The 12,048-nt window shown below is 42.0% G+C and overlaps 3 protein-coding genes across 3 annotated transcripts; 1 reads left to right on the top strand and 2 right to left on the bottom strand.

The window, feature by feature from the left end:
• Positions 1 to 1,364: 1,364 nt before the first annotated feature.
• Positions 1,365 to 1,760, bottom strand: LOC103716259. The gene has a single exon (XM_026808173.1). It carries the CDS (start codon positions 1,758 to 1,760, stop codon positions 1,365 to 1,367), a length of 396 nt encoding a protein of 131 aa, XP_026663974.1.
• Positions 1,761 to 5,532: 3,772 nt separating this feature from the next.
• On the bottom strand, positions 5,533 to 7,328 carry LOC103716273 (pentatricopeptide repeat-containing protein At3g29230-like). Its single transcript, XM_008804209.3, has 2 exons — positions 5,613 to 7,328; positions 5,533 to 5,547 (listed from the first exon to the last, which is right to left on the bottom strand). Exons 1-2 carry the CDS (start codon positions 7,326 to 7,328, stop codon positions 5,533 to 5,535), a joined length of 1,731 nt encoding a protein of 576 aa, XP_008802431.3.
• A 3,075-nt stretch (positions 7,329 to 10,403) lies between these two features.
• On the top strand, positions 10,404 to 11,801 carry LOC120104951 (vegetative cell wall protein gp1-like). Its single transcript, XM_039116958.1, has one exon. The coding sequence runs from the start codon at positions 10,686 to 10,688 to the stop codon at positions 11,784 to 11,786; it is 1,101 nt and encodes a 366-aa protein (XP_038972886.1). The 5' UTR covers positions 10,404 to 10,685; the 3' UTR covers positions 11,787 to 11,801.
• The last annotated feature ends 247 nt before the right edge of the window (positions 11,802 to 12,048 follow it).

The raw sequence follows: 12,048 nt of genomic DNA, 5'->3' as shown, positions 1-12,048 counted from the left end.
TTAAGGTTTACAAAAACGTGGACCATACTCAATCCGATGGCATTAGTTTCATGCCATTACCAAGGATTTAAGCAAATAACCAGCAACATCCATCCCAAAAAAAAAAAAAAAAAAAAGAAAAAAAAAAAAGAAGAAGAAGATAGTTCTATAGAGTCGAAATCCTCTATGGTGCAAGAGATGCACCGCTTTGGATATAGCTGCCACATCATCTATATTGGAGAATGGTTGCCGCTTGTTTTGAGTGCATGCTGTTTTTGGCATCAAGCATAATTGATTGAATTCTCGACACGAGAAATAGCTGTCCATCTCCGAAATCAATAATGTGGCAGCTATTTAAGGCTTTATAGCTCTTTGCGGTGCAAAACATGTGTTGTAGAAGATCCAAACCCAAATTTATAAGCATTGGCATGACAGGGTTATCCTCCTTTCTATTAAGAACAATATATGCAGTCCCCTATGCTTGAGAGAGGATCCATGGAAAGAATGATCCGAAATGCCCCAATAAGATTAATTAACTCTTCTAATTATTATTTGAATATTTACTGTTATGGTGTAAACTCTATCCTTTGCCTCCATTAGACGAATTCATCTTTTCACCTGATCATCTCTTAACTCACCATACACACACACACACAATCGCTTAACAAGTGATTACTATAAAAAAGTATATAAATTCTTTTTTTAAAAAAGAAAGACTTGTGATCAAATATGTTACAAATATATTCATCGGTTGACAGGATCATATCCACCCATGAAACACATATTCTTAGTTTCTTACATAACTCATGAATACCACACGCATCGCATATGTCGAGATTTTCACAAATTCACGTCTCATATGTTACGCAGATGCAGCTCGAGTGCAAGAGGAAAATAACATTATTCACTCCAGGTTTTATTTTGCATGCATGCATCTTAATACTATCTTAGACAAATATTATTTTCTATCAGAAAAAGATATAACAGATTATTACTAAGAGCACATCTGAGACACCAAAAGATTCACTAATGCAAACTTAAACAATAATCACCATTCTACCATAAATATCATGCCAAACAAACAAATTAAAAAGCTAGTTTTCAGAGCGGAGAAAGAAAGAAAAAGGGGAAGCTCCATTTCTTTCCGGAGCCCTTTTTTTTCCCTCTCTTCTTTCTTTTCCTTCGATTTTTTGGGTCTCGGTTCACTTACCACCACCTCGAGACTCATGCATGCAGCGAGCGCAGCAGCGGCGGCGGCGGCGGCGGCCGAAGATTTTGTTTCTTTTTTAAATTAGTACACGAGTCGAACGCCGTCCGATCACCAGGAGATCCACGCCACGTAACGTCTGGAAACGGTGTGGTGCCCCGCGGACCCTCCTCCTTCCTCACATCCGGAGCCACCGAGCCAGCTGCGTCGGGTTGACGACTCCCGGAACTTGGACACCTTCCATCTTCAGCAAGTGCGACACCTCCACGTACGCCCTCTGCGGCTTGGCCGGGTTCGGCTCGTCCCGGGCCGCAGGTCGAACCGTCTCCACGCTCTTCTCCGGTTCGGACCGGACCGGCTCCCACCGCTGGCCGAAGAGAGTCCCTTTGGTGAGGAACTCGTGGGCCAGGTAACCGGCTAGAAGCCGGTTGCTCGACGGAGCCGCGTGAGCCGCCGCCGAGGAGTTCGGCTCGGCTTTGTGTGGCACCTGGATCCGAAGCGCGTCGGACCACTCCCGGTCCTTTCGCTTCCTGGACGCCCCAAGTGTCGATCCAGGACGCGCGTCGCACGACATCCCTGCTCTCCTGCTCCTCCTGCCACGTCAGCACGTGCGAGCCAAAATAATTTTACGAGGAACGGCGAGAGAGATATCAAAAAAAAAAAAAAACCGAAAAAGACGACAAAGACCAAACCAGATGGGATTAGGGTGTGAAAAGACGAAAAGCTCAGGGGTAAAATTGTAAAAAGCCAGGACAAAAGGCACGCGATGGGAGAAGGTGAAAAGAGGATGATCGGGATCCGCCACCCGCCGTTTTGACGGCAAACGGACGAAGCTCGCGACCGGAGACCGGAGGAGGAAAGAGAGAGGCGAGAAAGAGAGGGAGGGAGGGAGGGAGAGCAGAAAAAGAGGGGCAGGAGATTTGAGAGGAGAGGATTTCCAGAGGAAGAGGTAGAGCTGTATATATATAGTGAGGGACATTAAATTATGTCCCTACTGTTTAGAACAATATCTAGATTGCCATCTCACTATTGTTGAATTGACGAAAACAACCTTCATTTTTTACCTAATTTATTTTTGCAACCGCATGAAAATAGTAGTAAACTTCCATGCTCACCCATGAACCTTGCGCGTGGCATCATGTGATTGGTTGTCTGCATGTCATTGAATGGCACCTATTAATGGTGTGATACTTTTCTAAGAAATTTTTTTGATTGCTAAAAAGATCAAGAATGCGGGGTATTCTGGTCATTTTCTTTACATTCGCCGATGTGGATCTGTTAGGTGAATGGTATCCGTCTGATGGACTGATGGAGATCGGACGCTCGCTGGTGGTGGGGTCCGGCGGGATCACTTGAAACGGTGGGAGAGGGCAGTTTCGTAAATAAGGGCAGGCCATCGGGCCGGTTTGGTACCCTAGAAAATTCCAGCGAATGGAGATAGCGACGACGGCAATTGGCTTCTCAATTTGGAGTGGGGGACCCAAGTCTGCATCAAGGGCAAAATGGTCATTCTAACTCTATGGACGGATGCACGCGTGGGGAGCGGAAAAGAGGAGAATCTGGAAGACGGTGGGATGTCGGTGCCCCCGAACGTGATGGTGTTCCAAAGGGGTGTGATTGCGCCACGTGTCGGGACCGCGGTTGGGGGTGCGGTGGGAGCCGTATGGGCTCGCTACCTCGGATTACTCCTCTTTCGTAAATGACCAAAACGCCCCTCTCCATTGGAGAATGATTTATGACGGGGTAGGTCGAGTGAGTGTTCCTCGGGTCCAACCAAATTCGGTGTGCTCCCATCTCGACCGTTCAGTTGGGTGGGGCCCACTCAATCGGCGGTGGGCATACTCTGAACTTGATCTGGTGCAACCTATCGTGCAATATGAAATATGTATGTCGCTTTTTTACAATTACATTGGGCAGCAAGAGGTGGTGCAATTTATTATAAATATTTCAAGAAGAATTAATCGACAAAAGTTTTACAAAGGGTAAATATTATGGACCATAAGGCCTTGGATGGTGAATAGTAATATTCGAAGAAATTGATAAATTAGATCTTTTAGAAAATTCCAAAATTCTTAAAGTAGGGGTTTGTGGAGAGTAGAGTTGGCAATAATTGCATCATAATCACTGGTGATAATTAATTATCAAATAAGGTTTTATTTTTTTATTTAGAAGGACGAAATTTTTAATTATAATAGAGCAATCGATCTAATAGCCACCAGCAATGCACATCGTTAGTCAATATAAATAAAATGGCTTCATAATTAAGGTAAGTATTTGGGCTTTATGTTATTGTAATTTTACAATAATTATGGCCGATGCAAAAAATATATGCATCCTTCGGCATAAAAAAGGTTTATCAGATTCAATGTCCCCTCGACATTTTTGTGCACGACGATCCTACCGCTTGGGAAAAGAAAATAAAGTAATCTTTATTAAGAGAATATAGCGAGTATTAATTACATCATAATCAATGGCGATAATTAGTCATCAACTAAGGTTTTATCTTTTCATCTAGAATGACGCAATTTCCTATTTTAACAAAGCAGTCAATCTGATAGCCCCTAGCATTGCACATCGTTAGTCTAGCGAAGACAAACCTTATTATCAAATAGCTTCATTATCAAGGTAAGTCTTTACACCTTATTCTGTTGTCATTTTAGACTAATTATAACTAGCAACAAAAATCTATGTCCTTCGGCATGAAAAATGTTCATTGGATTCAATGTCTCCTTGACACCTTTGTTTTTGAAAAAGAAAATAAAATAATCTTTATTACCGTCTATTAGAGCGGAAAAGTAACTGCATTCCGACCAGAGATATTGTCCGCTTAGGAAAAGTGCGTATGTATCGCGCGACGCGTGTCGTATGCAGCTCTTAATGGGTAATATTCCCCTCACGGCTTTGTCCTTCTTAAAAGGATTATCCAGAGCCTGGGCATATAAGGCGGGTGTCTCCAAATCCTGCAGACGCGTTTTGGGTAAAAAATAAAACCGTAGAGGGGTGAAGGACGCTTGCGTGAAGCCCCGGAACCGGACAATATCTGGCAGGGAAGTCCCGTATTCTTCTCTCATGTGGCTCCCATGTGGGCACTGGGTGCCTCACGTGCCCCGTGCAGACGGGGGCGTGAACCTTTTTGATAATATGGAATTGTTTCGATGCAAGAATTTTTTGGGAGAAAGACTATCTTCTTTCCAAGAAAAAGAAGTATGGAGAGAACTCATTCCGCGGACATGGTGACAACAACAATGGCAAAAATGTTGGAAGAGTGCCGAGGAATTTTAAGCAGCCTTTCGAGAGTATTGTGTTTCTTTAGAAGTTCCATGGAGAATCATCTCTCTGTTGGGACTTGGGGGTGTCATTGGCTTCTTTCAGGATAATTAGTCTGCAGTACACTATGATATCGTTCATAATGCAAACTTGAGATTCATGAATCTTTAAATGTATTGTTTATATGATTAGGTGCCTTCTCCTATTAGAAAGGTTATGATATTAATGCATAATTCATATATGAAAAAGAAAAAAGCAATTCAAATTGCTGATGAGATGTTCTCAGTCCAAGATATGCCTCAACTTCAGCAAATAGAATGTAGTTTATGGTTCACCACCACAGAAAAATTCTCTTTTTTGAGCAAACACGAGCGGCATCGTCCAAAAGCTTATTCTAGATGATATGAGGGTGGTTTATAGCATAAAGTGGCTTGCACCAAATTGCACATGATGGAACAGCAGGCAAGCTTGTGAGATTGCATCAGCCTGCATTATTTGTTGTTAGGAGAAAGCTAATCCTTACTGTGTAGCCAATGCTAATCTATGAAGTGAACTATAAAATAAGATAAAATCAAAATTTGCCACTTATTTTTTGTCTATTAAAATGATGGTATCCTTCTATCATAAGTCTATAAACTTAAAACAAAAAACTATAAGGACACATAGCTAAAGTTCAGAATCCAAATCTTTAGTATTTTTGTGTTTGATCTGAAATTGAATCATAATGTTCATATTTTTCGGGGAATGGTTGAAGACTGTAACCTTATGCCAACATTAGGAATCTACTTTACTGTGATTCTTATAGCTTTTTTCATCTTTTTGACCAAACATGGTTCTTATACTCTGAAACAGGAAAAGCATGCAAAATTTCTTCTTCAGTTTTATCCACCCTGATCTTTTTCTTGGCCCTACAAACTGAATCTCCAACCATGCCCTCATGGGATTGTCTGGAACCTATGCTAAACTAGCAAACCCATTCATGTCTGTCTGAGTATTTTTAAGCTTTAACAGGTGTAGGTTCCGACATAATATTTGGTAAAACAAAATAATTGCGCAGACAAATGTAGGCCATGATCAGCTTATTTAGTTGGCACCTGAACCCACAAAACCAAACTCAACAAGTTCATAACAGAGTATCCATCTTTATTACTTTATATACCTGATCCAACATCTCATACACTTGTTCAGACTTTGTATTTGATCGTTCACTAGCTAAGAACTCATGAACCTCACCATCCACCTCAATCAAGCTACACCCCGGGTTCTTCTTAATTCCAAACCTCTCCATCATCCTCCTCGTCCTTACAGCATCATCCCACTGGTCAATTGATGCATAAATGTTTGACACTAGCATGTATGCCCCACTGTCCCTCGGCTCCAACTTCACAATCTCTCTACCCAACTCTTGTTCATAGATCAGGCCATGTTGGCCATGTATCCTTAGACCTCCGAGCAATGCACCCCACATGAACACATCCGGTTTCATCGGCATTGACTTGATGAGGTCTCGAGCTTCTTCTATATGGTTTCCTCTGCTTAGAAGATCAACCATGCAAGTATAATGCTCTATCGTCGGGATAATTCCATAAACTTGATGCATCCGATGAAAAATTTCACGTCCTTTGGCTACCATTCCTGCATGAGAACAAGCGCTGAGGATGGCTATGAATGTAACAGCGTTGGGTATAATTTTGAATCTCTCCATCTCTTCAAATGCTTCTAATGCTTGATGGGCATGCCCATATATGGCTAACCCATGAATCATTGAAGTCCATGAGCAGACTTCTCTTTTCTGTAATTTATCGAACACTGATATCGCCCCTTGTAGCATCCCACACTTGGAGTACATGTCTATGAGGGATGAACCAAGCAAGTCATCCACCTCAATCCCTTGCCTATCGATATAGCCATGAATCCATATTCCTTGCTCTAGAGCCCCGAGGTGCGCACAACATGATAAAACACTCACCAAGATAGATTGGTCAGGCCTTGGTCCCTTGACTAGCATGTCTTTGAACATGTCGAGAGCGTCGACAAATCGACTACTCTGTGCAAACCCCGAAATGATCGCACTCCATGTAGCGACATTCTTCTGCGGTGCACGATCAAAAAGCTCCCTTGCAACTGCCACAGAGCTGGCTCTTGCATGAGCACCGACCATCGTGTTCCATGACACAACATCCCTCTCAGGCATTTCCTCAAACAATCTAGAAGCATCATCCATGCATCCAAACTTCACATGGCCTCCGATCAGTGCGTTATATGTGCCGACATTTTTAGCAGGCATCTCTTCAAACAACTCACGAGCCGAATCTAAATTCCCGCCCTTGACGTACCCCCCGATCATTGAATTCCAAAGAACCACATCTCTCTCCGGGATTCCATCAAACAAGTGACGAGCGGTCCCGACCTCGTCAAACTCCGAGTACATTCGGACCAATCCACTCTGGATGTAGGGGTCGAAGGAAAACCCGAGCTGCAGAATCCTTGCATGGATGGCTTTGCCGGTGCTCACGGCCGACAGAAGCGAGCAAGCTTTGAGGACAAAGGGGAAGGTGAAGTTGTCCGGGGCCAAACTCTCCCGATTCATTCGGAGGTAAAGGAGGAATGCTTGGTCTGGTAGGCGGGCATCGACGAGGCCTTGCATCATACAGTTGTAGGCGAAAGAGTTGGGATTGGGTAAATGGGTGAAGAGCAAGGAGGCGAAACGCAAGTCGCCGTGGGGAGAGGTGGCCGAGAAGGAGAGGAGCGCGGCGAGAGAGGAAGCATAGTTGGAGGCGTGGGATTGGATGATTTGCGTGAGAAGTTGTTTGAGATGGGAGATGGAGTTGCAGTCTCTGGAAAGCTGATAAATCCTTCTGAAGGACACGGACATGGAGTTCGAATTCAAATTAGGAGGGAAGGAATTATAGGGTTTTCATTCACACACATACACAGAGAGAGAGAAAGAGAGAGAGAGAGGTCAATCACTTTTTCCTCCTTTCTTTAAAAAAAAAAAAACCTTAGAAGAGTTATGCATTGAAAAGAAAGAGAGTGCATGCCAAAGAGAGCAAACTAGTGATTAAAGGAGGGTTTCTTCTTTTTTTTAAAATTCCTTAGAAGAGTTATGCATTGAAAAGAGAGAGTGCATGCAAAAGAGTACAAATTAGTGATTAAAAGGAGTTGCATAACGAGTTATATAGAGACTTAGAGAGGTGGTTGTTTTCTTTGTTACATTGAGAGGGGGAAAAAATCAGACCTAAAACTCTTACAAAATCAAATCCATAAGCATCTGCTATTAACAACCTATTAAATTTAGAAAAAAACTCTATTTTCTGTTTCTACTACACATTTTCTTGAATTGCCGCTAACACTACAAAGTCGGCCAAATGATGTGTATTTGTAGGGTGCGTATTATAGAGGGGATATATGGAGGGATGTTTTTGTCGGACACGCAGGGAGGCCATCGAATAGCTTTATTAAATAAGTCTAAAAAATAAATATATTCAATTAATTTTAGAGTTTTTTTTTCATGTATACTCTCCAAAATATATAAAATTATATGAATATTTTCATAAAATTACTATTTGTATGTATATCTTCATAAATTACTTATTTTGCATGTATATATTTTTTTCTTTTTTATATGTATATCCCTACTATCTAATGCTGCTAAAAAATAAACAATTTAAATTTAAAATAACTAAAATATTCTTACAGATAGATGTACAAAAAAAGCTTTATAAGGATACACATGCAAATGCAAGTTTCGGTCAAAATTTAATTTTTTTTAATGAATTTTTTGAATGTATAACATTCTAAATATAAGAAATTGCACGAATACTTTCGTAAAGCTGTTATTTGCGTGTGTACCCTTATAACTTCTTTTTTTGCATATCTACCTATAAAGTATTTCAATCATTTTAGTTTTAAGTCATTTATTTTTTAACAACGTTAAATGGTACGAATACACATGCAAATATATATATTCATATATATATATATATGCAAATTATATGAATATCCTCATAAAATTATTCATCAAATTGGCTAAATGAAATTATCGCATAGAAAGGAAGAACTTATTCTTTCAGTCACGATTTTGTCTACGTTCACTTTTTAAACACTCCAAAAAGCGAGAAAATAAAGAGGAGGCGAATTTGTTCTTGTTATTCTCTCCACTCATCTCTACAATCAATTGCCGAAAAGGAACTTATCCCACGGAATAGGTTACTCCTTCAACAACAAAGGTATAGCCCTTCAGAAGTTATCCCCTCTACCGAAAAAGCTTTAGATAAACGGCTAGGGCCAATGCCCTTTAATGTTTCTCTGGATACATCAAGCACTCTATCAATAGATTGAATATTAAGATTAAATCCTATTTTTTAATATTGTACTTCCATGGTTTGGTCCCCTATTCGCTGCTGAGAACGACATGCAATCTCATATAGCAATAGTGATTGATGCAATAAGAGCATGTTGTTTTATTGCACTAAATAGATAAAGGAGAGCTGCGTATTTACAACATGAAAGATGTGGCAGCTATCCACAATAGTACTGTATTTTGTATTGCAAAAATTGCACTGCAAAAAATTTCGTTCTATCGGTGAAATGACATCACCATCCAATATTGATTGCAACTAGACTGCTGACAAGTTGTTAACGGATGCTTCTTTGAGTAAATTATAAAAATCTCGCTGAGATTAAGGACAAATTACTCTTACACCCAATAATAGAAAAAACATACGCTTGCCCCTTTGAGATTAAATTTTATCTAATACTTTAGCCTATAACATAAGAGAACATTAATTAAACCGTTAACTTTTAATGGAACACAAGTGCCATGTCAGAAAAAAAATTTAAAATGACTAAAATAACTTTACGAAAACTATCGTAAAATCTATGTTTATTTTACTTACATCCAATATTTTGTAAAATCTATAGTTACGCCTAGTTAAATTGACAACGCTAGTAAAATCATTTATCTATTGTAAAAAGACAAAATTATTCCTATAAGAAAATAAGGCTCTTCTTTCACTTTTGCAACTTTCCGATCTCTTCGAAGTCTTTCATCTCTCTGAGATTGAGTGGCTAGAGTTTTTTTTCTTACTTTACCACCCCACCATGAGCATCCCTTCCCAATGAGTGACAGACGTCAAGCTTTCTTTCCAACTGGTATCTGATAATGAGCATCCTTAATTCCTGATCGGCATTCGGCACAAGTGTCATTTCTAATTGGGCTTTGTTCTTACTTTTTTGCCCATTGTCACAAAGATCGAGAATGCCAGTATATTATTTGCTAATTCTGAGTTCTACTTGTCCAATACCGCAAACATGATTCCTTAATATTGATGATGTGGATGAGGATTTTCATGTTTGTATATAGAATTATGATAGCTCTGGCAATTTATCATCAAAATTCAAATCAATTCATGTGCGAGAATTTTTCTTTTTGGAGAGTGCATCAGTTGTAGTTCTATGGCCTAACTTGGACTATGAATAGGTTGGCTCAAACGACAAAACTCTTTATGCTAATTTCATGCAACAGAAAATTTTAGAGGCATCCACCTGTTAGATCTAGATTTTACAAACTATATATTAAGTATAAATATAATAAATGTAAAAATAAAAAATTATAATTATCATAAAATGCAAATTCACACAACTCCATTCGACAAACAACCAAAACATCGTAAATCGATCCAGCAAAGTCAATCAAAGATTTAGTCCTACCCAGTCATTCATATTTAATGCTTTTATAATTATCCATCCCCATGCATGGGAATGGGAGGTGTTGCTCATGCCGACCGACCTAGAATCCTCTGTTGTTTGATAGTCGTTCATTTTTTACGATGATCATTAAATATTGTACAGCATCTACGGTGCGAATCGGGCACCCCAATCGCACATACTTTTATACCAAGAGTAATATATGGCAGCGAGGTGGAGTTCTTGAAATAGAAACCGAAATCGAGCAAGTTAATTGGCCAGTCAGAGGCTGAAGAGATTAAATTTACTGCTGAAACAGGGGTTTTTTTTATATGAATGCTCCGAAACATCACTGTATAGCATTTACTCGTTAACGAATATTATTTTATTAGAAACATACGACATTTCCTTCAAGGAAAAAAAAAAAAAAAGGGTAAGAAAGAAGACAGAGTCGGACGACACCATAGCGACTTAACAATGATAAAGGGACCAGATTAAGTTGGCCATGCAACGTACGTACTGCCCACTTTAATGTGCTCCTCCAATGATCCCTCCACCTATACCAGCACCACCACCTTCTCCAAAACCTCCTCCAAACCCTCCGCCACCTCCACCGCCTCCTCCAAATCCTCCTCCGATCCCGCCTCCTTTCCCAAAGCCGCCACCAATCCCGCCACCCTTGCCAAAGCCTCCGCCGACCCCGCCGCCACCGCCACCGCCGAAACCTCCTCCACCACCGCCTCCTCCTCCTCCGCCTATTCCCCCACCCTTGCCGAATCCCCCACCAAAACCAATTCCACCGCCCTCACCTCCTCCAAGTCCACCACCTGCACCACCTCCTGCGCCACCGCCAGCACCACCGCCAAGTCCACCACCCTTTCCAATCCCACCACCGAGCCCACCACCTTTACCAAACCCACCCCCGGCACCACCGCCAAGTCCACCACCTTTTCCGATTCCACCGCCTATCCCACCCCCTTTTCCAAAACCACCCCCGGCACCACCGCCCTTCCCGATTCCGCCACCTTTTCCAAAACCACCACCAGCACCTCCCCCCTTTCCGATTCCGCCACCTATTCCACCACCTTTTCCAAATCCACCACCCGCACCTCCACCGGCACCACCGCCAAGACCACCACCCTTTCCAATCCCTCCACCTAAACCACCACCTTTTCCAAACCCACCACCTGCACCTCCGCCGGCACCTCCGCCAACTCCCCCTCCCGCACCTCCACCAGCACCGCCGCCGCCACCAAACCCACCGCCTTCTCCACCGCCAAGCCCACCACCCTTGCCAAATCCACCACCTAGACCTCCTCCCTTACCGATCCCAAACTTCACCCCCTTTTTCTTCCAAAAAAACTTCTCCTCTCCATCACCACTCCCCAATTCCCTCCCCACTGCACTCACCACCAGGCCACTCAAACAGAGCAGCAGCACCGAGAGCACCGCCCACCCACTCGCCCTACCCATATCCTTACGCTTTGGTTTACTTGCTAACCAATTGCCTCTGCCCGACCCGGATGGTTCGAGCCCTCCTCTTATAGGCCGGGGCTCACTAAATGAACCCAACGGTCCGTGGCTCCCCCCTTGTGGCCGAGGACCAATCCTCTTAAAGCCCACGCGCTTTACTGGTTGGCCGTGAGAGAAACGATACAGTTGTTTACTTGCCCAGTTTAATTGGGCAGCTCACCTGCTCCCCACACGGCTCATCAATCCGGCAGCCCTTTCTTTAGGCTGTTCTCCTCCTTTGGGATGGCATGGCAGGTCCTCGGCGAAAAGTGAATGCCCTTTTTTTGTATTTTAGAAAATAATGGGTAGGTAGTTTTAAATGTGAGCATACATTACACTCTAACGTGACATACGACAAATAGGAGGAGGAAGGTCATTATCTCACATCCTAATCA

Source organism: Phoenix dactylifera, chromosome 2, assembly GCF_009389715.1.
Source record: "Phoenix dactylifera cultivar Barhee BC4 chromosome 2, palm_55x_up_171113_PBpolish2nd_filt_p, whole genome shotgun sequence".
NCBI lineage: Eukaryota > Viridiplantae > Streptophyta > Magnoliopsida > Arecales > Arecaceae > Phoenix > Phoenix dactylifera.
This window is presented reverse-complemented; position numbering and strand designations above follow the sequence as displayed.

Excerpts from the sequence above, each read along its gene's own strand:
- LOC120104951 (XM_039116958.1), top strand. The coding sequence starts at position 10,686 with ATGATCCCTCCACCTATACCAGCACCACCACCTTCTCCAAAACCTCCT.
- LOC103716273 (XM_008804209.3), bottom strand. The coding sequence starts at position 7,328 with ATGTCCGTGTCCTTCAGAAGGATTTATCAGCTTTCCAGAGACTGCAAC.
- LOC103716259 (XM_026808173.1), bottom strand. The coding sequence starts at position 1,760 with ATGTCGTGCGACGCGCGTCCTGGATCGACACTTGGGGCGTCCAGGAAG.